Source organism: Protopterus annectens, chromosome 3.part0 (genome assembly GCF_019279795.1).
Source record: "Protopterus annectens isolate FY-2018-M chromosome 3.part0, PAN1.0, whole genome shotgun sequence".
NCBI lineage: Eukaryota > Metazoa > Chordata > Ceratodontiformes > Protopteridae > Protopterus > Protopterus annectens.
Window position 1 is genome coordinate 1,120,878,076 of NC_056731.1, and position 25,312 is coordinate 1,120,903,387.

At 41.5% G+C, this 25,312-nt stretch overlaps 1 protein-coding gene across 1 annotated transcript in view; it reads right to left on the reverse strand.

Annotated features, from left to right (window-relative positions):
• Positions 1 to 25,312, reverse strand: part of TTC39C (tetratricopeptide repeat domain 39C) — a 1,361,526-nt gene that overhangs the window by 734,311 nt on the left and 601,903 nt on the right. The window contains exon 6 of the mRNA XM_044065353.1: positions 5,826 to 5,994. Within this exon, the coding sequence (XP_043921288.1) occupies positions 5,826 to 5,994 (169 nt within the window). The remainder of the gene's footprint in view (positions 1 to 5,825; positions 5,995 to 25,312) is intronic.

Below are 25,312 nucleotides of genomic sequence, written 5' to 3' on the forward strand. Positions count from 1 at the left end.
AGGTGCTTCAGTGATCGCAGGGAAAATGTCATGGACATATACACTCACTTCCCAAACCTGTCGAAAGCCCTAGACTCTCTGTTTGGGGGATGAACAGTGGAGCTTTGTTCAGCAAGCTCCTTATTGCTGGCTGCTGCAACAACCATGGTAGCTACAGAAATCTCTTTAGTCCAGTACTGTCTATCAGCAGGGGTGCTTACGATTTTGTTGGGGCATTTGGGGATAGGTTCCATGGAGTCCAGTTTCTTCCATGCCCTGAAGGAGACAAAGTCTATAAGCTCATCCGCAGGGGGGAGGGGGGTGACCCTAGACATAGACAGGCCAGACCCGAAGGCTTCCAAAAAACACTGTTTCCTCCTGGGAAGAGGTTTGGGAAGACCAACCACCCTTCAGGTGAGGGATATCTAAGATGTCTCCAAATGAAACATTTTCAGGTTAAGATCTAGGGGACTCTTCCCCCTCATCAAAAATCAGTGTTTTCTGTGAGGGATTCCTGTGGGGAATCCAAGTGCCTTCTCTTGTATGGCCTATTCCAAGGAACCTCTTCAGTGGAATATTCCAGGGAGGTATCAGAAGAGATGGGAAGTTCCCTGCTGGGAACTGCTTGGAATCTCATCTGTGAAGACTCAGACATGGGATCCAGAGAGGAAATAGGGTATTGATCCAAAGAAGGGAGAGTCAAAACTACATTGGGTTGAGAAAAAAACTTCACCAACACCTCAAAAGCAGAGGGACTTGGGGAAGCAGAAGACAATCACACCGGAGCAAGGCTCCCCAGAGCAGACAATCCCCAGCCCCCCAACCCCCACTCCAGGGGAGGGGAGTGTTGGAGATGAGCTAACCAGTACCAAAACTTTGAGAAGAAGTGACGACTCTGAAAACTTCAGAGTTGAAGTCAACCCCCCGGATCCAATGCCAATGCTTCAGCTCCTATAGCCATCGTTTTCCAACAGTGTTGGAGCTGATTTGGTCAGGAAGTAAACAAAGTCAAAGATGAAATAACCTTCTCATCCGACTGTTCAAATTCCAGGGCTCTCGGATCCAAAGACTCCAAAAGAGCTGATCGGATTGGAGAAGGAGTAATTACAGGTTGAAAAGAAGGTTGGTGGCTAACGGATCCAATAGGAGACAGAGCTGGCAAACCCCCCTGGATCTGTGTTCTGAGGAATTTCCTCATCATCCTATCCACCCCCACTTCGGCCAGTCTATGGGAAAACTTAATGGAAGAGAATGTGGAAGGTGGCCTTAGGACTTCTTAGGTGAATCTTGCAAAAATGGAGACCTCAGTCTCAGAGATCCCAGCTTTGGAGAAAACCTGAGAGCAAAGGTTTCGGATATGAGGTTTTAGGAACCTTCTTTGGATGTTCTAAACTAGGTGTAGACTAAGAAACTGGGCAGGTGAGCGTTTATGGTGCTCCCTGGGCTCCTTTGATTTCTGGAAGGAGGACTGAGCCCCTGAAGAAGTGCCTGAAGATGAAGCTGAAGCAGGAAGGAGGCCTTTCAAAATTAACTTATTCCTGCTGCTAATTGCTATCGTGTTAAAGGCTGCACATATGGAACAAGAGGTGTCCATACGTGCTGGGCCTAAACAATAAACACACTCTCTGTGGGCATCAGAGTTGGGGACTTTCTATGCACAGGAAGTGTATTTTTAAAATCCAGTTGGCTTATCAGCCTTACTAGAAAGACATAAACTAGATTAAGAAAGGAAAGGAAGACCTTTTTTTTAGGATACACAAAGGAGAGAGAAAGAAATAACTACCAACAATGGTAGCACAAGGAAAATACCTAAAGGTATAGAGAAAAAGGGAAGAATGGACTACCAACAATGGCAGTATAAAAATAGTGAAAACTCAGTAGAAAAGAGTTAAAGAAGGCTGCTGAAGGTAAGGGAAATAATAATTTTCACTCACAAAACCCCAGAGGAGCTCAAGCTATTGCAATCCAGACCATCTTGAAGAGCGGCAAATGAGATCTGAGGGTTTGTAATGGTCAGGGGCATTATGGATAAGGGAGGAGCTCAAGATTCGGATCTTAGAATCTTTAGAAAGTGGCTAAGTCAGATCCGAGGATCAGATCTGAACCCATTAGCTGAGGAAGGAATGAAAATGACAACATCAGATTCATTTCATAAAAATAAAAAAATACAGATTTTTCAACAATGTTGTAAGTGCTCCCTAAAACCTGGTGTCCAGGGCAGTTATCCCATCTGCCCCATCCTTCTTAAAACTATATTTATACCATCAATATAATCTAGATAAATACAATATATAGATAGATAGAAAGATATAGATTTATCAAAAATTACAGATCCATGCTTTAGTTTAGTACACAAGAAGACTGCCACTTGGTTCTTTCACATGCTGGGAACAGTTCTGTGAGATTATATGCTTGCAAGACCTTTCTAAAATTAGCTTACTAATCTGCATTATAATTAACAAGAAGCAACCAATACAAAGGTTCACTGCCACTTTAGACTGTTGAGACTTGACATTACACATTGTGTATGGGAGGGCTTAAGAAAACCCAAACTAGTGTACAAACTTTCAAAGATACTAATACTAAGCACTAAAGAGGACAAAAAGCCTATCAGCTACTGTGATCTACGTACTTAAAACACAATAGATAATCCTAAACTGAAAAAAAAAAAAAAAAAATAACAAAAGTTATGCACTTACCATGATAGATTTGTGTTGTCTTCCTCCATCTGGTTCAGCCTGTGGGTTAGCCTGAGAGCTCCACCTCCACTACCCATAATACCTTGTTCTCATTTTCTCTTCTCAGACAACCCCCTAAGACAATATGACCTAAACAAGATGTTACTAAGAAAGGCAACAGGTAAGATGGGTGACTCAATCCCTGCACGAGCAGTTTGCTAACAATAGTGACGATTTGGAGGGGGGTGTGGAAGGAGAGATTGTTGAACCAGACTAAAGAAGACAACAGGAACAATCATTATGGTAAATATATAACTTTCATATCCAGTGTTGGCTTTTCTATTTGGCTTCAACCCATTGGATAGAGTCCCCAGCCAGAGAAAATCCCAGGGAGGCACTAGGAGAGAGAGAACATTACGCAAAATGGTGGAACCAAATGAAGCTCTTGACCTATACTGAACATCCAGTTTGTAACATAAGACAAAAAGTACAAGTGCTAGACCAGGTAGCTGCCACACAAATATCATCAATAGAAGTCTGTAAGAAAAAAGCAGTCGAAGTAGTCACTGCTCTAGTCGAATGACCTCTAGGCTTCACTGGTAAGGACCTTCCCTTCAAAGAGTGCACAAACGAGAAACAGCTGGAAAGGCAATTGGATAGGGGCATAATGGAAACATTTTTTTTTTACCCTTAACTTAGAAAAGGAAACAAACAGTTGGTCAGATTTCTAAAACTTTTAGTTTTATCCAAATAGAACCTGAGTTGTCTATGCACATCCAAACAATGAAGCAAATATTCTACCTTGTTGCTGAAACTTAGACTTAGAAGACTGGTAAATGAATGTACTGATTTAAAGTAGATTGCAAAGTGACCTTGGGCAAAAAGGAAGGGTAACTCTGTCCTTATGAAAAATCAAGTAAAGAGGTGCTGAAGATAGTACATGATCTTCCATGAAGGTGCAAAGGGAGGTCTAGGAAGCACTTGTGGCATCAGAATAAGATCCCACAGAGGTACTGGATCTTGTATAAGTGCCCCTCAGGAAGGTTTTAGATTACTTAAGAACTGTCAATGGCATATTATCTCTGGCAATATGGAAATTGGAAATGGGGGTTAGCTGAACCTTTAGGATGAAGTAACTCAAACCAAAATGAAAAAGACCAGACAAGAAGTCTAGGATGGCATCTAAATGAGCTGATAAGGGATCCAAGCCTTTAGAAGAGGCCAAAACAGAGAAACATTTTCACTTACTAACATGAACCCTCCGAGTGGAAGGCTGCTAGAATGGTGAAAGAATATGAATAACTCTGTCAGAGAGCTTGGGTTTTGGGCCATCATCAGAAATGGAGAAACCATATTGTCAGTTTAGGAGAGTGGAGGTTCAGAAGAGGTACCTCTGAATGACTGGAAATCAGGTCTGGGAGAGAATCTAGCATGAAGGAAGGGTGATGTAGATGACCAGGATGGGGCAATGAGGATAACCATCTGTCTGCAATGGGTTGCCTTCTGAAGAAACTTGATCATCAAGGGGTATGGGGGAGTAAGCATACAGGAGACCCGGGGGCCTAGCATACAGAAAAGCATTCTTTGGTAACTGTCCCTCGGGCGGGATCAGGGCATAAAACCTGCTACACTTTGTGTTGGATGGGGGAGGCAGAAAAATTGCAGCAGGAAATGCCACAGCAACTGAAAATCTGAGCTGCTACCTTTGGATTCAGGGACCACTCATGATCTAGAAACTGTCCAGCTCAAACTGTCTGCTAGAATGTTGGATTTCCATATGATGTGCATTACAATTAGAACCTGCTGGGAGGACATTGCCCAATGACACCCTCGTGGCCTGTCAAAATTGCTTATTAAGATACCAAACCACAAATGTGTTGTCAGTTTGAACACAACCACACCCTTGGGGAGGAGGTGCTGAAAGGCCTACACAGCTAGGAGGACTGCACTCATCTCCAAGACACTGATGTGAAGATTCACCTAGAATCTCAACCAAGTCCTCTAGATGGTTTTCCCTTCTAAATGAGCCCCCAAACCCCCCCCCCCCCCGGGTAGCATCCATCGTGAGCATGGCCTGGGGATCAGGAAGAATAAAAGGTCATCCTGACACAAACAGTAAGTCCAAACACCAACAAATGTGGCAGCAACAAATATTTTTCAGAAGCACTGTAAAGCCCATGGGGGTGTAAGATAAGACTACTTAACTGTTACAGTCTACTAAAACACTCTCATATGGAACCTTGCTAGAGGAGCAAGACACAAAGAAGCTGCTGTATGCCCAAGGAGCCAGAGAATCACTGCTGCAGAAGGTTTGGGATCCTGAAGAATGCGAGACGCTTGCAGGTAAAAGGAAGTTAGCCTGGATAATGGAAGTCTGGCTGTATGAGTTACTGTATCCAAATGGCAGCCTATAATCTCCAACACTTGCACTGGTTCCAGGCTGGAACTTTCATTGTAATGCCTAAGGACAGACACAACTGCAGTAAGGAGTCTACAGCCTGGATGTTAAGGTGCTTACACAGAAGTGGTGAGAAGCCAATCACCCAGGTACAAAAAAAAAACTGTAAACTCTGCAGCCTGAGCCAGGTTGCCAGTACTGAACTACATTTGATGAACACCAGGGGAGCTGTGGTGAGACCAATGGGCACAGTGCAAAATTGGTAATGACTGGCCACCAGCCTGAAGAGCATGGATCTCCTGGAGTTACCAATAACTACAAAATGCTGTAGAACTACAGGTAAAAAACACCAATAACCAAATTTAATCCTCTGTCAGACCGCAACCCAATAGCCAGCTCTACAAGTTCAAGTAAAATGTAGTAATGTCTTTTACATAACAACATTTATTCAAAGTTAAGAGCTTTCGTTTCTGTTATAGTTTATTATTCATAATTACAAACTTACTTTTAGCTTTTTACAATTATTCTTAAGTGTTACAGTTATGCTAAAGCTTCTGCAGTATTTGGAAAAGAGTTACAAAATATTTTTGAACTGAAATATCAGGAATGTTTGTCATTTGCCATGCTAATATTTTTTGCACGACAACTGCCCAGATCAGAAATGTTTTTTTTAATAAGGATAGAGGCTACTCTTGGAAACAAGCCAAAGATACTAAAATGTAAAGCATTTTGCAATTGCTGTTCTGTATATATTTACTATAATACTTTACCTCTAATCGCTGAACCCTCCCTTTGAAAAACAGAAACAGAGAGGAATTAGGATAAGCAGCTTCTTTCCTCTGAAGAATCTCCTCGGCCTCTTGCAGTCCTGCTTTGGTATCACTGCCATCCAAGGCAAAAAAGGGTCGTACCACTGTGTGGTACCACAATAGTGCTAGTCTATAGTCAAGAGGCAAGAAGGACAACATAACAATTAGATGATGCTTAAACAGGCACAGATATGAAAATTAAATATCCTTATTATAATTATCTACAAGCTCTAATGTATTTTGATAAAGCAGTGTCAACATTCTACAACAGGCACTCAAATAGATGTCTTTATCAGGCATTCTACAAGTTGAGGCATTCTCTGAACTCTAGTCTAGTAGTAGCACCATTTTTAACAAATTGTTTCTGCAAATTATGCGGCACTCTGTTGTCGCAATTTATCAGTGTTTCTCAGTATAGAATATGACTGCCATTCTTACAATTGCTGATGCGCAATAATAGCTTCATTTATCTGGAATAAAAATAACAGATACATTCTTAAACAGAATATGTGCTTTAAAAGGGGACCCTGTTTGATGGCTCTTTGACTGGGTTCATTCTCTGTTCCATTCTACTTCAGCATTTTTTTTTGTCTCAGAGGCACATACACTCAGAAGCATGGACACCATACACTAGTGCACACTGTGATGTAATGCACAGCACTCTAAGAATACTTTTAACTCCTAGCGGCCTCAAACAGATGCCCTACACAGACCATCTCAAAAAACTCCAGCTTTACTCTGTCGCATATCGCCTACTCAGAGGCAATCTCTGCCTAACATACAAAGCTATGTCAAACCCAGAGCTGTTGGACATGCTCCACGTAAAGAAATCCCAATCCCTCTGAGCTACACGCTCTAGGGACTTAAACCTTGTCACCACAATAAACAGGACATGCTGGAGGGATATATTCCTGTCTTAGAGACTTCCCATACTCTGGAACAAACTACCTATCTATGTCAAACAAAGCTCCTCATTAGCACTCTTCAAGAAAAATCTTGATGATTGGATGGGAGATCAGAAATTCACCCTAGGGATCACTACTGTGGCTCTGCTTGACAGGGGCACAGGAAAATAATTTTCTTGGGTGGCAAAAGCCAGGGTACTGTTTGGCTATGCTTATATAGGCCCTAGGGCCAATAGCCTAGTACCTATACCTATGAACCAACTTGTCCAGGCACTGAAAAAGTATGACTTGAACCCTGAAGTGTTTACATTAAACGTACACGTATATACTTCCTTGGCATACAGTGCACTACAGCAATATTCACTGAATGGAATGGCCTGTCTAGGCACAGGGCAATAGTGGAAGGGTATTTGTGACCTAACAGGCATGGTCCACTCTGATCAATTAATACAATAAAAACATGTTTGCTATATGTGATACCAGAGACACCCCATGGTAGATCTATGACAGGCTAGAATCTAAAACAGTACAATTTACCCTGGTGGAAGCCAGAAAAGACTCAGAAGGCTGAGGTGTGAAGTTTTAAAGAAGTTCCAACTTCCAAGTTGCATTTTAGACACTAACAGTAAGTGAAGGTGTGAGTATACAATGGAGACATTTTTGATGCAAGCAATGGAAGCAGGCATGCTATTAATGAGCAGCCTTTGACTGCAGCATTTTCTAATAAGGTGATTGTTGCCTGATGACAAAAGAAGTCAACAATCTATCTGGACAGAATTTGCTGATCTAGGAAGGGAAGCTCCTTCCTCATCTATCTTGATTACTAAGGTCAGCAAGATTTACAGTCCAATAGTGAAAAAATTCCCAAACTATCAGACCCTTTCACTTACATATAATTTATAGTAAGGATGGACCCCTCTTTTGCTGCATGCTGGAGATGACTGCCTTTTATAAAATGTCTCTTTGCTCATTTCATCTAGCAGTTTTTGTGAAGAAAATGCCCGTCTCTCTGTCATTTCAACTTCTGACTGCTTTTTCTCTATTTTATGTCAGTTTGTTCCATTTTTTCTTGTCTTTTTCAGACATACAAATTACTCCCCTCCCCAAAAGGCCTTTTCCTTCTTTTCAAAATCACTTGTTTATATAGCTGGTTTGATTGTGAGGTTTTGGCAGAATTATTCCGAGTGACTGCACCCTAATCAGTCTTTTCCTGATTTTAACTAAGTTCAAGTTTTCTTGTTTATTGTTACTGTGAATAATAAATAATAGTAATAAAAATGAATTATCATTTCCACTGACATCTCTCATTTGATATCACTTGTGGCAGTAGTTGTTACGCTTGCTTTTAATACAGTGTGCGCTGACATTACATGCGACTGAAAACAAAGAGTTTAAATGTAGATGTGGAAAGAAAATTCACACACACAATAAACATTCAGTGCATGCATACCTCTCAACTGGATTTTTGCCTCATATTTCTGTTCTATTCCTCATAAAAACTAGTTTTCTGGTAAATTATTGAATATTGAGGTCACTAAATAATACTAAATAAAGACAAACATATGAGTTTCAGACTTTATATCCTTCAGAAAATATATAATAATTCAAACCTTTTATTCTAGCAACTTTCCAAGTTTATAACAAAAATATTTAAATTCTGTCCCTATTTTTGGGCCTTTGTCCCCCCCATTCTTTCTGGCTTTGTCCAGATTTCTTGCACTAAGAGGTTGAGATGTATGAGTGCATGTCAGCTTTCTCTGAGGAAAGTACTTTTCTGACGAATGACATTTGTGCTGGATTCAAATCATTCATGAATACTGACAGAAAGAACAGACTAGCTCTTCAGAAGATGAGGGGTAGTACAGCCTCTATCCCTGCGGAAGCTCTGATGTCAAGAGTGGTTTCAAGTTTCACTCTCTCAGGCCCTCCTCCTGGTGTGTCTGTGCCATTTAATGAAAAAAGTGCATCTGTGCCATTTAATGAAAAAAGACCAGACTTGCTGGTTTCAGATTCTTCAAACAATCTCCACTGTTGATGTGGCAGCCCTAAAGAAGGTTCCACACCACACGGTCCTGCAGTTCAACCATCTAATAACTAGTCTTGTGCTTTAGACAGGCATGGAAAGCATGTTTACATGTCCCCACATTTTCGATGAGGACAGTAAACTATTTAGATAATAAGGAGTATTGAAGCAAGGATGGGGCAAATGGAGTATTTGACCCAGCTGCCAACTTGTAGGAGATGCTGAACATTTACAGAGGCCCTCCCAGATGGATATTTGATTATTTTCTCCTCTTAAAAGGTGCATGTTCTAGAGAACGCCACCTGAATACACCCCCTCAATGAAATTAGACCCCATCCTTTGTGTCTCTGTGTTCATTATCAAACTGATAAACTCTTTACACCGGAGGCTTAGGAAAATAGTGCTCTTATCTCATTTATTCATCCCACAACTCATCAGTACAGAAATTTAAACATGGTATGCCAAGTCATTATCATGTTCTTTTGAATCTGAGGAAGGTGGAGGAGTGTTTTTTGTAGAAATGCTTCTATATCTTGAGATTCAACAAAGGTGTTACAAACTTTTAAAATAAACCGGCTGACTCTATTAATCTATAAGCACAGGAGCCTTGGACATCCAGGAAGTAGATGCCCAGCCATGAGAGACCCAATTATCAGGCAAGCAGGTGCCTTATATCTGCTCAGTGCATCTTTCAGCTGATGGACTAATAAAGCACCTGCCCTACTAATATCAGGCCACATGAAATCTGCATCAAAAGGTAAATAGTTGAAAAGGAAACAAAAGAAACAGAAATAAGGTCTGCTGAGTGCTTCCGTATTTGTCAAAAAAGAAGGAATGTAGTTGGTTAACCATTCAAAGTGTGCTTTCTAATCTTCTTACCCAAATGTATTTTGGCAAAGGAAACAAGAAGCTGACCATTCTTCCTCCAGGACTTGTTTCTGTCTTTGCAGACCCTAAGCTGTCTGTATGCATCCATACTGCAAAGGAGGTATTTGACTTTGTTACAAGAGGTCTAGTAATAATGTTGGCAAACTATGGGAATGGTTTACATTACCCTGCATACTAAATGGTCATAAATGATTAGTCATAATAGGAGGTTTGCCAAAGAGAGCTTGAAGGTCCAAAACCATCTTGGCAGACGTTGTGACTGAGAAGAGTATTCTGAGACAGGAATTTTACCCCACAGGGGATAAGATCACATTCCACCAGGGCTGCATCTACCTCTACGGCATTTCTCAGAGGAGTCCCTGCCAGGGACATCCTGGAAGCTGCTAACTGGAGCTCTGTACATACCTTCACCAAGCATTACCACATGCCTATCTTTCCTAAATCCAGAGCTGGATTTGCCACAGCAGTCTTGCAGGGCTTAATAGCTGGCCCTAATGCTCTTTAATTACCTCCTCCCTTCCTTAGCTTTGGGAATCAACCTAAATGTGATGACTGCAACAGTGAAACATGAAGAACATAGTACAGTTGTGTACACTTACCATAAATGTAGATGTTCGAGTGTATTCACTGTTGCAGTCCTGGTTACCCTCCATTCAGCCCACTGACTTCTCTTGGCTCTACCTTTCCTTCTTGTTTGGTATATTTATTTTTTCTTGTGTATTTGCTTTTTGATGGGGTGTACCATACCTTATAGTTGCTTCCTATTGTGGGGGCACCTGACATCTGGGGCAAGAAAAACTGATGTAATGGCATCAGCTGCATGTTTTATACCCCTGACGACCTGACGTCACGGACGAAGCGACAGCTCCCGATGCAGAAATCCAAAGACTCTGGTATTCAGGCTGGCTGAGGGCTACCTGCAGGCAGATAACCCAAATGTGTTGACTGCAACAGTGAAACACGAAGAACATCTGTAGAGCATCTTGAGGGCACTCAGGGCTGTATGACATTTCCTGAGAGGGTGAAACAAGCATCATCCTAATAGGATGAAGAATTAATCGGACCTGAAAAAGAAAAGGTAGAAGATGAGAAAACATAAAAAATATTTAATATAGTCCAGAGTGACTGAAACTGTGGATTCAGTTAAGGAGCTGGGTATATGGGAAGATCCAGCTTTGAGTTTTTTATATCAGCCAAATGGCTAATGATAGTAGTAAAACTATAGGCTGTATAAAAAAAAATATATCTAGGATATCAGATATGATGAAATCATTGTTATCAAGTTATATTAGGCCCAAACTAGAGTATGGAATAATTAGTTGGAACCTTTTAAGTAAACTAGCATGAGTAAATTGGGAAGAGTATAGCGGAAACATACCAAAGACATCCACGGCTGTGAAAAGTTTAAGTTACTGTGAAAAATTAAAATATTTGAACTTGAACAGTGTACAGATTTTTAAGAGGAGACCTTATCCATGTATATAAGGCATTTAGAAACTACATCTGAAAATATTTGGGATTATCAAAGAGTAGTACAGAATCATCATGCAATCAGTGTAGAATATATAGGAATGAGAGATGTACTAACTTGTTTTCTAAGAAGGCATGGTAGTCTTAGATGATTGCCAGTTCACTCCTGTAGCTGTAGCTATGAGATTTTCTCAAACTACAACTGGTGCCACTTCCACTGCATCCTACAAAAATGTTACGAAAATAATATTTGCATGGAATGGACTACCAAAGTATATTAAAGCAAGCACTAGTTTAGATGTATTTAAGAACAACTTAGACACTTATTATGGAAATGACTGTTTTAGTGTACTACTGTCAAGTTAGAAGGGCATTATTGCCAATTCCTGAAATATTTGTATGTATGTATGTACCCAAGTCTCTCTCTGCAAGATAGGTGCAGACTTTCACCTTATGTAGTCCAGCTACCTGGATGAACCTCATAGTCAGAGGAAATAGATATAAAGCATAAAGAAGGCAATTAAGCCATGGGTAAGCTAGGGAATCTCTTGTCTGACCTCCTGGAAGAGGAATCAGGTAAAAGAATGTGGGACACCTGTTGATGGCTGGCAAGGTACAGAGGGCATACCTAAATAAGCTTCAACTGCAAAAGTGTCTCCTAGCCAATGAAAGACTGGGTGACCATTTTCGGGACATAAAAAGGCAACAGCTTAATTTGCTGGCTAACAAATAAGCCTCTTAACAAAAGAGCACTGGTAGAAGCACTTCAAATGCACCAACCACTACCACATACCACACTCATATGGCTTAATGGAAGAAGTAGTAGAAGCAAGTCCATCCCTGTTTGTTGATGTGCAAGACGGCCATCATGTTATTGTACTGGACTGAGAGATCACCACTGGGAAGAGAGATGTGAATGGCTTGAATGGACAGTTAAACCATTGTCATCTCCACAGCACTGACATAGAGTGCAATTTTCTGAGGTGTCAAGAGACCTCGGGCAGTCTTCCCCCTAAAGGAAAGATACATTAGTAGTTATCATCAGCTATGGGATTGGAATCATAAAAGGGTTCCCTACCTGACACTGAAAAGATCCAGCAAACAGGCCCTGCAGACAAAAAAATAAAAAAATGGATGGAGAAGAGTGTCAACATGTTGAGACCATAAGACTCAGAGAGTCCACTAGGGGACTCTCATGTGAACTCTGGCACATGGAACACCTTAGAAAGAGACTGCCATTAGCATTATTTTTCTGACTATCATTTTGTAATTAGGTTTTGGGATTGTACGAGGAGTTATACTCTCCAAGTCAGTGACAACAACCTATCTGGGGAATGTAAGACCTTGGAAGGTTCACAGTCACTGTGAAAGAGGAGAACAAGGAAATAGTGAGGTGGCATTCTTGTTCTGGATCAGCAAGAAGCCAGTTATTCAAAGCAGGAACAAAATCTTGGATTACTGCAGTCTGAGGTGAGCTATTACAACAAGTATGCATTTGGTGAGCACCATGGGAGGAGAAGTGGAAAAAAGGAAGATCTGTAACTGGCTCCTATTTGGAATAAGAGGCACCTCTTGGATTCTTTGGTGATCTTGATGTGAAAGTAAGCATCTTGGAGGTCTAAAGCGCACATCTCTACAGAGATATGGGGAAGACAGACTGTACCATTACTTTATTTATTTATTTACACAGTTTGTTAACTAGAGTAGAGCACTGATCCCACTAAACCAATTTCAGTCTCAATTCAGCATGTGAACAGACATCATGTGGAAAAAATAAAAAAAAAATTATAATAAAAGAGCACACTAAAAACAAAGGAATAATTAATGCACAACAGAAAAGATGATTTAAGAAGATAGTAAACAGAAAACACTTTTCAATTTTTACATCTGTTAGAATAGTGACATAATAGTTGTTGGAGAAGAGATGCTATAGTAAAAATGACAGGCAGCACGTGCCACAGATTAAGGAGACTATATTATATCACATGAAACCAAGCTTTTACATGCTGTTTGTGCTGTGAAATGTTCTTTAAGTTGTGCCCGAAAGGAGTAGTAGTTAGAGGGATCTTTAAGATTTGAGGGAAGATCCCTCCAGAGCTTGGATCAAAGTCCAGAAAGGGAGTGGTTAGAGCATTGAAGTCTGGTTTTAGCTGCTTGCAAGAGAGGCTCCGAGTGGCTATGACATCTAAGGTTATATGATGAAGACTGTCTGAGAAGGTAGGGGAAAGAGAAGTACAGGAGTTTTCTTTCAGGAGCCGGGCAAGCTGGGAGCCAGGGAGTAGAATGGCTCACTGATGAACCAGCAGCTATTTGGCTTTAGCTAGTGTAGGACAGTGGTGTTCATAATCTGGGGGCATGGTTAATGAACTAGCAGATGGAGCTGAAGATTGTTTGGGTAATGGTAGAGCTTATTTTGGAGGCAGATGCTATAAGAAGTAAGCAGTACTCAAGCTGGGCTAGAAGAATCCCTTTTCCAATAGCATTTCTTGTTGGATGGGAAACAAAAGAGAAGATTTAGTTGGCCCAGAAGAGTAGGGAGTGTATCTTTTTCTAGGTGTTTTCAAGATGATGGTGGAAGTTAAGTGAGGAATCAAGCCAGACTCCTAGGTATCTGATGATGTTAACCTACTTCATGGCATTTAGTAAGGTGGACAAGAATAAGAAGTGAGTTGAGGTTCTTTTGCCTTTCAGTGGAGGTTCTGAAGAACATAGTTTAAGCTTGTGAGGAGTTAAGTAACAGTTTTTTGCTACTGAGACAGTTAATGAGGATGAGGAAATTGTTTTGCAGATCATGTTGCATTCAGTGGATTGTGTGGTTGGAGTGAAAGATAACCATGTCATCAGTATATAGTAAGATTAAAAGTTGGGGAAGTTTGATTGTAATGTTATCTATAAAAATGGCAAAAAGAAGACAGGCCAGTATGGAGCCTTGAGGGACTCCTTTAAGTATTGTAGTGGTGGCTAATGTACTGCTGTTAAAATTTACTGAAAAATGTCGGTTGGATGGGTAATTCTAGAACAAGGGAATAGCATCATGGCTAATCCCAATGTCAGTGAGATGGCTAAATAGGATTGGGTGGTCAACCAGGGCACTATGGGGTCCCCTACCATATTTCCAACCAATATAGGTTTTTTCCTAGAAAGAAGGATTTGCCCATATCTAAAAAGAGTGTGATCAGTGAAGGCCGAAAGTGTAGTGAAACTGCTGTGGGCAGACCAGAAACCAAGTTGCTTGGAAGAGAGAATGCAGCATTGACTTATGTAGTTTGATAGTTGATTATGGATCAGTTTTTCTAAGATTTTCCCCAAGGGTTGAGAGGATAGAGATTGGGCTGTAATCACTGGGTAACTTGGGGCTGGATTCCATGGTGATGAGTACATTTTGGCCATCACTGACAGTTAAAAAAGCATGTAGCTCCTTGTCATTTGGGGTACAGAAAGAACCAGGAATAATACCTTACTTCTTTCTGGGTGTGATGGACTTAATGGCTGATTATTGTTTGCTGAGATGCTCGAGTACCTCTTTCCTTGTTAAACACCTCTGATGGGGTAGAATCTTAGCTACAGGTAAAGATCCTCATCCGTGTGTCCTAGGAAATCCCTTTCCAACCCTGCACATGGAGGGAGAATCTCTCCCTAGGTGCCTACAGTGGAAGACAGATAAAGAGTTAGAACTACTGCTATCTGACCTGGGGCTGACTGCAGCCCCCTGGAGAATGATGTGGTCCAGGTCCTCTGTGCACGTTAACTTGCTGGCATGGTAGTCTTAGATGACTGCCAATTCCCTCCTGTAGCTGTGGCTATGAGATTCTCTCAAAAAATAACTAGTGTCAGTTCCACTGCATCCTACAAAAATGTTATAAAACCTAATATTTGCATCCTACAGCCAATGGGGCCTGGCCTGCGTCCTTCATGCTCCTTAAGTACGTATTAACTTCTTGAACAAACAGGATGGTTTCTTTGAAGGAAGAGTCCAAAATGGTTTCCTTGATGTCATCAGCAATCTTGGCAACATGCATTCAGTGGTACTGGTGAAAGCAATGGCAGATCCTGACACCTATCAGATCCTTCTACAATATTACAGGTTATGTGGACTATCAAGTAGCAGGGACTTAACTTTTTCCCTTAAGGAGCTTTCAGGCTGATCATCAGTAGTATGTTTCCGGTCATCTGTGATGTCCTGCAGAAACTACGGCATGTGCTATGTAATTAAGCATCTGTAAAGACAGAGTGTCAGATGCAAACATGTATTTATACTACCTGTCATGCCCCAGGGATTCTTTGTCTAGAGTGGCAGATGCAGGCATACATCTCACAAGCCTCCCCATATTCCAGTTGTTTTTGTTTGTGATATGTACAGTATGGATAGCTAGATTCTGAAGTATAAGAGGCCGGCACAAGGCTGCCATAAGTCACATCTGACACAGAAGTTTCCACTATAACCAAACATTATCTCAGAGGCTCTAAAATTCAGTAGGTTTTCTTAAGGAATGCACCATACCTGGCTTTTCCCAAGCTAGCTCAGTGGCATCCCTAATGACGTCCACAGTAGGTCGCTCACCCACGGGTGGAAGGTGACAGGTCTACAATCTTCAGTAAGTACACAAGACAGATATTGTAGACCAGGTCCATCTCTTTTGCAAGCATTGTAAGAGCTCCCTGAACTTATGATCAATGGGGAAAATGCAGGAGAGTTGGTCCCTTCACCATCATCTAAGTCTGCAGTAGGGTGGGGGTGAGGGAATCAATGCGGCATGTCCTGAACATACTCCTGGATCTTTTGGAAAGAGCCTCATTCTTAGAAGAATCTAAGGCCCATTTTGGCAGACAGATATGTCTCAGGGAATTAACTAAGGGAGACTACAACAATGAGAGAAGGCAGGCTAGGAATTCCATTATGGCAAGGATGTTGTTCAGAGAAATGTAGTGGGTACTGGTGGCCATAAGACATGATACATAGTCACCCATTAGCCTAAAAGAATTCAAAGGATGTACTAGATAAGAAGGGTGCCAGGAAGACAGAATCTGAAAAACTCCATACCTGTAAGGTTGACAGTAGTAAAAATGGTGGGGGCAGGTGCTCAGTCCAGAAATATTTGTTCCATCAGTAGATTAATCTGAATTTGTGAAATCTGAGGTAGCGTTAAGCAGGAGTTGGCTGAACTGATGTCTGAGAAGTCAAAGAAGACTGGAGCTTGCAAAGAAAAAAAAAAATCAGTGCCTGCATGGGCAATGCCCAAGCCAGCACCAGCGACGCTGATGCCTGGTCCAAAAAATCAAGGGAAAACCTACATTGATTGGAAATATGGTGGTAGACCCCCTAGTGTCCTGAAACTAAGGGGACAAGGGTAGATGCCTTTGACAGTGTACCAGCATGTATCCACAAATGGTAGCCTCCTACAAATTCAAATCTATGCATGCATGGGGGAACAAGGAGAGTGACTGCAGGGTGGAGATGTTTGAGGGATAAGGAGAAGTGGCAGAAGGTAATTGGTCCCTAGGAAAACACACAGCAGAAGACTTAACCTAAATGACTAAAGAGAATTTGACTAACTGCAGATGTCTCACTGATTCCTTCATGATTGTCTTTAAAACAAAGAGTTAGAAGGTCACATTGAAAAACCAATAAAAAAAACTAAATGAAAACTCCAGCCAAGCTAGAACTTCCAATGAGCGACCTCTCAAACCTCCTGTAACAGAGGCACATGGGATATATGCAAATGACCCTTATGAACATCAGGTGTTTCAGCTATATGACTATTCTGATTGCCCATGACTTTTAGATTTGAAGTCATGATTATCTTTGGAAAGAAATGATTATAAGAAAAGGAACTCTACCCTCTACATTGCCTTAGAAATGAATGATCTCTGGAACCTATAAGTGAAATGTCACAATATTCCTTAACATAAATTGTTACTCCCCTTCACATAGTAACAGGAAATGGTAAGTCAATGTATGCCCTGTTACTGCATTCTGTAAAAAGAAAGATCAAGTGTTTATATTTAACTAACCTCTCCGTTTACCACACCTTTAAACAATAATTTATGAGGAGACGGCTGAAATGTGTGGAGGGAGAAAGAACCTGCGTCTTACTGCATTCCTGTTACAGTGATCAGACCAAAAATTTTTTTATTACGTGTGCCTTTTTGTGAAGTCTTACTTCTCTGAGTAGTATTTCTGCTCTTTCTCTATCTTTATTGGGAGATTTTACAACATAAGCAGTAAAAGTAATCTTTTTGTTTTATTTTGTATTTTTCCAGATCTCTAGGGATCTTTTGTACCAGAAAGAAAATTTAAGGTCCCTACTTATCTCTGGATAGAAGTTGATCAATCAAAAGTACTTTAATCAAGTGCTGAATGAACAAAAGAAAAAGAGTAAAACAACTTTCTCTAAACCTCAAAAGTAAGGTGCAACCCCCACCCCCCAAACTTATATATCAATGTACTTAAATAAAATAAATACCCAAATATCAACGTGAATAACATTGATACAAAGTATTGAACAAAGGTCTACCAGCTACTGAGCATGCTCTGAGACATCATCTTGGAGCAAGCAACAAAAAATCATTCATTTATTTATGTATTTATTTATTTTTTTGCAGGGGGGCGCACCCATTGCTAATTATATATTGTCACTCTACAATACTGGGGAATAGTTAATATTCTGCAACCCTATAATGTTGTGATATTGCACAACTGTTGACCATCTGTCTTCTCAACTAAGGTGATGTTATTAAATGCTCCAATATACACACACACGCACACACACATAAAGTTGTGTAAGAACTTACCATAACCACAGATGTTCTTCTCTTCCATGTTGCAGTATTCTACTAGTGGGTTTACCCTTCTTCCAATCAGCTTGTCCTGCCAAGTTTCCAAAGCTTTTTCAGTCCATCTTGGTGCATTGGAAGTCTGACGTAGAGGCAAGTACATGAGCCATAAAGGTGACGTCTGCAAGCACCAGTCCTCAGAACCAACTAAAGCCCCAGACGCAGCCAGTTCTGAGGGACATAGCCTGTCCCTGAGCCGGGTAGAGCAAGTGCAAGGTTAAGAAGGGGGGATGGTGGGAGGGAAGGAATACTGCAATATGGAAGAGGAGGACATCTATGGTTATGGTAAGTTCTTGCACAACTTTCCTATGTCCTTCTACTCCAATGTTGCAGTATTCTACTAGTAGGTGAGTACCAAAGCTCATTAAAGGTCGTGGGATGGCCTGGTAGAGGACTCCAGGAACCCATGCAGGATAGCCCTGGCAAATCCTGTCCTGGCTCTGGAGATGTTGTCCAGTTTGTAATGCCTGGTGAAGGTGTGCACCGAGGACCAGGTGGCTGCCTCCAGAATGGAGTTAGTGCCCAGACCTTTGAAACAGGCCCCAGAAGAGGTCACCGCTCTTGTGGAGTGGGCCCGGACATTGCCTGGAAGAGTCTTCCCATGGTGGGTGTAGCAAAAGGAGATAGCCTTGGCTATCCAGGTAGAAATGGTCTGTTTTCCCACTGCTTTCTCCAGAGCCCTGGAGTGAAAGGAGACAAACAGTTGGTCTGATTTGTGGAAAGGTTTAGTTTTATGCAAATAGAATCTGAGTTGTCTGTGGATATCCAGGGAATGCACGACTCTCTCACTATCTCCCTGCGGGTTAGGGAAAAATGGTAGGCAGGTGGATAGGCTGATTTAAGGAAAGGTCGTTGACCACCTTGGGCTGAAGGACAGGTTTATTCTCAGGGTGACCCTGTCCAAATTCAAAACCAGGAAAGGCGGAGTAGCCAAGAGGGCTTAAAGCTCTGAGACCCTCCGGGCTAATATCAAAACTACTAGCAGGACTGTTTTCCACGTGGAAAACTTTAAGGCGGCCTTGTCAGCTGGTTCAAAAGGTGTCAATGTGAGTTTTTCTAGCACATAATTAAGATCCCAGGGAGGATGAGATGGTTTCCTGGGAGGTCTTACGTGCAGAACACCCTTCAGGAAGAGTTTGGTTGGTAATCTGGATGCCAATGGAGATTCCATAGGCAGGCAGAGATGGCAGACAGGTGTGCTTTTAAAGAGGAGTAAGACAAACCTGTCTTCAGGAGTTCACACAAGTAGGACAGAATCAGAGGCACGTCGGTGTCCAGTGGCTCCATCTGTCTTTTGTGACACCAGAAAGAAAACATTTTCCACTTGGAAAGATAAGATTTTCTTGTGTTTGGTTTCCTGGCCTCCTGCAGGACTGAAAGCACGTCCTTGTTGTACAGGTTCTGAAGGGAATCAGAATCCTATCCGCCACAGGGAGAGTTGTACAGGTGGGATAGGTGAGGGATTAGGTGATACCATTTGAATCAGGTCATACAATCTTTTCTGTGCTTTAGACATGTCTAAGCATTCCCACTTAAAGTGTTCCCTCATCAAGTTAACAGTGTCCCTGAAGGTAAGGTCACCCACAGGGTAGTCAGGCTCAGCAGAGGCTTCTACAGGTGATCCATATCCCAGAGGGGATGAGATCTGGGAAGAGTAGGATAATGAATCCTCAGAGAATCTTCCTCTGCAGACTGGCTCACAGTCCTTTCAGGTATAGAAGGCCAAGGACTGAGAAGAGGGGGAGCTGCAGGGATGAACTTAGAGGAAGGCCTAAGGGCCAGGAAGGCATTGTAGAGACTCTGGCTGAAGGCTTGCCAGTCAGGTAAGGCCTCTGGAGGTGGAGAAATATGCCTGGTCTTTTGCTTTTTTCCTTGGCGTCTGGCTGGAAGTAGGCCTGGGAGAAATCATAGGAGCGTGGTGGAGGCCAGATCCAAAGCGCCCAACGAAGGTACTAGTTCTCCCCTGGCATCTGTAACAATCGCTGGTACATCCTCCCCGGACATATCGTCTGCTCTAGATTGTGTGGCCTCCTGACAGGTACCCGCTTTATCTATGGTGGCAGAAGCCTAGTCCTTATCCAAGCTGACCGTGGTTACAGGTTGAGGAGTGACAGAGGGAGGCACAGTGGAAGACGTAGGCCACATGGACTTGTCCCTCTTCCTTGGCAGTTCGGGTTGGGGCATCGGAGGCGGCTTCCATAGTGAGAGGTATCTGTCTTAGGCATTGGTTCTCCAGGTGTAAGTCAAGAGCCTGTAAGTGACTGAGATGGGTCTTGGAGACAAACGATTTACAGATGGTGCAGTTTTTGTAATCGTGCTCCCAACCCAAACAAAAGCGACACTGGTCGTGGATGTCTTTGTGTCTTTGTGGAGAATTTGACGGCCACAATTGCACTTACTCCTACCGGACATGAATAGACTATCAAAATCAAGGACTGAAGAAAAAATGCCCCAATGGGGTACTTATCTTTTTAATGCGAAACAGATCCAACGTCCGCAAGTAGCAGGAGCACCTGGAGTATGGCTGGCAACTGGACTGGACATACACATACGTCTAAATATATATATATATATATATATATATACATATATATATATATATATATATATATATATATATATACACACACACATACATGCATATACACACACATCACACACACACACACACACACACACACACACACACACACACACACACAAGCCACGGTGGTGAAGCGGTTAGCATTGTTGCCTCACAGCAAGAGGTTCTCCCGTTCGATTCTCGGCTGGAGCACCTTCTGTGTGGAGACTGCATGTCCTCCCTGCGGTCGGGTGACGTTACAGACATGTAGGTAGGTGCAAGCGTGAATGGGTGTGCCTTTGTTGAAGGTTGGGTGTCGGGCTGGCAACTCGGCACTGTAAAATCCACTGCCAATCATGAGTGGACCAGAGTTCCGCTGTGGCAACCCCTAATGTTGAGGAAAAATGAAAAGGGCAACATCAAATCTAATTTTATGTGGGTGGAGTAGCTTCACTCCAAACCCCTGTTAATTAAATAAACTAACAAAACAGTGGTACAACTGCAGAGAAAGAGGAAACTTCCTTAACTATATTACAGTTTAATATAATGCGAATGAATACTTTCACCAAAGACCAAAACTACTGAAAATGGTGGCGTGTGATAAATACTTGCCACGATGAAACCAAAGGTAGGTACCCATATATTTTCCGTTTGAAAAACGTTCCTCTAACATAACATATCTGAGCAACTAATAGAGTTAGGTCAGATTCAGCATAGTGCTGCACTAAAAAGGATTCTTTGGCATTTTTGTAACTGAACATTTTGTCGTTACAAACAAAGTTTCATACCAAAATCTGAAAAGGAGACAGATAAGATTTTTATACATAGATACTACATCCATTCATTTATAGGTGTCTGACATTCAGCATTATACTCAGTTTCAACTGGGACTGTTATTTTCAATTTCTGTTCAGTATGTAGATCACAGTAGTACCACTGAATATTTCTTTACTGAGTCATTGTTAGCTCAAAGTAAAAATCCTAAATGTTTCATAAGAATTGTTTTTCACTTGCAAATATGCTATACTTAATATATTAAACATAAGAACAACTAATGGGGATGGGTCAAATTCATCACAGTGCTGTACTGAACCATCTAAGGATAGACAGGGTTCTTAGGTGGCTTTTGCACTTACAAATTTTGTAGAACTGATCATCTAGCTGCTATTGGCTGAAAAGCTTCATAATGAAATAAAAAAGAGGGGAACTGAGATATGGCATTTTACAGACAGACACTACATCTGTACATGTATAAGCATTGAAAACTGCAGACTGGACAGTTTGCATTACACCTAGTTTCCACTGGGACTGCTGCTTTCATCTTCCACTCAGAATGCAGAACATTGTAGAATACTTCTTTACTGAGCTGTCTTTAGATCACAAGTAAAAATGTTATACATTTGACTAGAAAAATATACATACTTTTTCCATTTGCAATATGACAGAGTTAACATTCCAACTGACTAAGTAATTAATGGAGTTGGGTTAAATTCAGCATAGTGCTACAATGAAACTTCTAAGAGTAAAATAGGATTCTTAGATGCATTTTGTAACTGGTCAACTTGTTAATATTGCTGGAAATTTTCATAACAAAATCTGACAAGGGAGACTGAGATGTGACATTTTATAGACAGCTGCTGCATCCATACATTCATGTATTCACTACTACAGTCTAAAATTTTGCAATATACTCGGTTTTCACTGGGACTGATGTTTCCAATTTTTGCTCCGTATGTAGAACATATCAATGGCCCAGAGTACTTCTTGCTGAAATGTCATTGGATTGGAAGTAAAAATCCTATCTATTACACCAGAAAAATATTTTTTGATTTGCAATATACCATCATAAGGAAAATTAACAAACAACGTCTTCAAGGGCTCTTCAATGTCACACAAGCACATCCAAGCATGTCTCTTTACGGTAATGTCTTTATCTGCAGTTCTTGAAGTGCTCTCAGTTGCGCTGGATATCAGACACATAAAGACATTTGTTAGAGATGGGTGTCCAGTTTCGAGACCACATTTTTTTGTGTTCTGCAGACATGGATCCAGAGAGAAATTTGGAGTGCTGCTGCTGCTACATCTAACCTCTCTGAAACCTTGTAATATGTGCCAAATAATTTAGCAATCTTAAGGCAAATGTAGCTGAAGCATAGACTCGCTTTTCAAATCTATCCAAAGCCCTAGACTCTCTATTAAGGGAATGGACAGATAAGTTCTCCTCTGCGAGCTCCTTTTTAGGTGGCTGCTGCTACTACCATGATATCCACCACTGGGCCTTTGCTCCAATGCTGTCTTCTAGAGCAACAATATATTTACCTGTTTTTTGGGTATTGGTTCTGTCACATCCAGTTCTTTCTATGTCCACCGAGAGATCAAATCCACCATCTCATTGGCAGGAGGGACCATCCAACATGTAGCTGAGCCAGATCCAAAAGCGTCAAGAAACACCAGTTCCTTTTGGGAGGGGGCTTCAGAAAACCAATTTCCTTTTTGTCTTAACAGCATCAAGATCACCCCGAATGAGATGTCCTTGAGTGGTGATCTGGGTGATCCCTCCCATTCATCAAAAATTGGTGTCTTCTGTGAGGGACTCCTGAAGGCAGTCAATATGCAACCTTTTACACAAATGTTTCCAAGAAACCTCAGTGGTTGGATGTGCTGGACAGGACTTAGAAGACAGCTGGGTGTGCTGTATGTGGATCATCTCAAGGGAAATACAAACCAGCTGTCCTGATGGGATCATCTGTAAAGAATCAGGATCCTGGGATTTCAACTATGAGGGGGCGGAGCCAAGAGAGAAAGAGAAGTCCAATCCCCAACCATGAAGGGAGCTCTTGACTGCCTTTGAAGGAGAAGCCCAGGGAGAACTCCAAACAATCCCAGTAGGAGCCTCCACACCTGAATGGCTGACGAAACTAGACTGACTCTCCTCTGAGACAGGTGCTACAGTTGAGCTATCTAACACCAAAGCCGAAAGTGGAAAGGATGGCTCTGACAATTTCTGAGTTGATCCCTGCCCTTGGAACCAGTGCTGATGCTTTGGCTCTCAGATCTCTCCAGATCCGAGGATCTAAGAACCGGTGAGATAAGAGAAGTCACCAGAGTGGAAGTTGACCACATCTTCGGATCCAAAGTGGGCATCTCTTGAGGAAATATTGGATCCATAGACCCAAAAGACAGTGGGAGGATCGGTGTGGGAGCAAGCATACGAAGGGCAAAAGGTCACTGGTCTGACGGGAGATGGAGACAGGAGAACCCCCAGGTGAATCTGAGTCCTGAGGAACTTCCTCATCATTCTATCCACATCCATTTCTGTCAGGCTTCTGGTACACCTAACAGACCTTAGGGAAGAAGATGTAGATGGACAGAGGGCTCTTAATGATCCTCGTACCTGGTCTCTCTTAAGAGAAAAGGAAATGCAGCCTGGGAGAGATCAGCCCCGATGAAAACCTCAGCACTGGGAAAGCTGTAGTTCCGAACCTTACTGGCATCAGATCTGAAGGAGAGGTAGGATTCAAAGATCTGGACTTTTTTGAAACCAGAGCCATAGATGATCAAAATGAAGGGGGGTGGACAAGGGAGTGCTTCCTTATCTCCATGCTCTTGACATTCTTATCCCCTCTTGATTTGTCCGAGGATTTTTTAACAAACAGGGAGGCTCCAGAAAGTGAAGAAACAGATTTTGATGATTCTCCTGCAGAAGGAAGGAGAAGTCCCTTTAATACCAGCTTGTGTCTGTGCTTAACAACAGCACGGTGGCTAAAGGCTGTACAAATGGAGCAATCACCATTCAAATGGGCAGCACCCAAGCAATAAACACACTTCTGGTGTACATCCAAATTAGGAAACTTGTAGCTTGCAAGCCACAAGTTTTTTGAACTCTGATGGCTTGTCAGACATGATTAATCCAACCAAAGAAAGAAGAGGAGATTTGAGACCTGAGTTTTTTTTTTTAAACTGGAAAATACTAACAATGGTAAACTCAACACAGCAATACATAATGTTCAGCTCAACACAACAATACCTATGGCAAAAACTACCACCCAACAACATGCAACCAAATCCGAAGAGAAAAAGGGTGAAAAGGTGCCAAAGATACAAGCCAAAAGGAAGACACCATTTGCAGAAAGTTTACGGGTAAGGAAAAGGTAATCAAGAAATTGAGAAAGGTACTCTCTGACAAGCAGAATACTAACCGACAAAACAGTATCAAAATATCACAAAAACAGCAAGAAAGGGAAATAGCTGATTTACATCTGAGCAGAGTAGACCACATCTATACACTACAAGTGGCAAACAAGATCTGAAGTTATCTTGGGAACAGGAGAGGATTATGAGTAATGGGAGAAGTCTGAAGTCTAAAAGCATCCATCTGTTGAGGAACCGAGAACGTCAGATAACTAGCTAAGTGCATTTTGTAGTTAAGGGTTATGTTACATTATTTTGAGATATTCCCTGTACTACTTCATGTAGTTACAGAGAAATGGTCCTTTATTGCTAGGTATTACCATCTCTCTTACACAGCAGTTTGGGTGCTCCATTTTTCCTATTCTGTTAAAAAAATATATATATATATATATATATATATATATATATATATATATTTTTTTTTTTTTTTTTTTTTTTTTTCATGTTTAGGCTAAAAAACATATTATGTATTTTGGATATAAAGGTTTACACACCCCTGTTAAAATGCCAGGTTTGTGTGATATAAAAAATGAGACCACAATAAATCATTTCAAAACTTTTCCCACCTTTAATG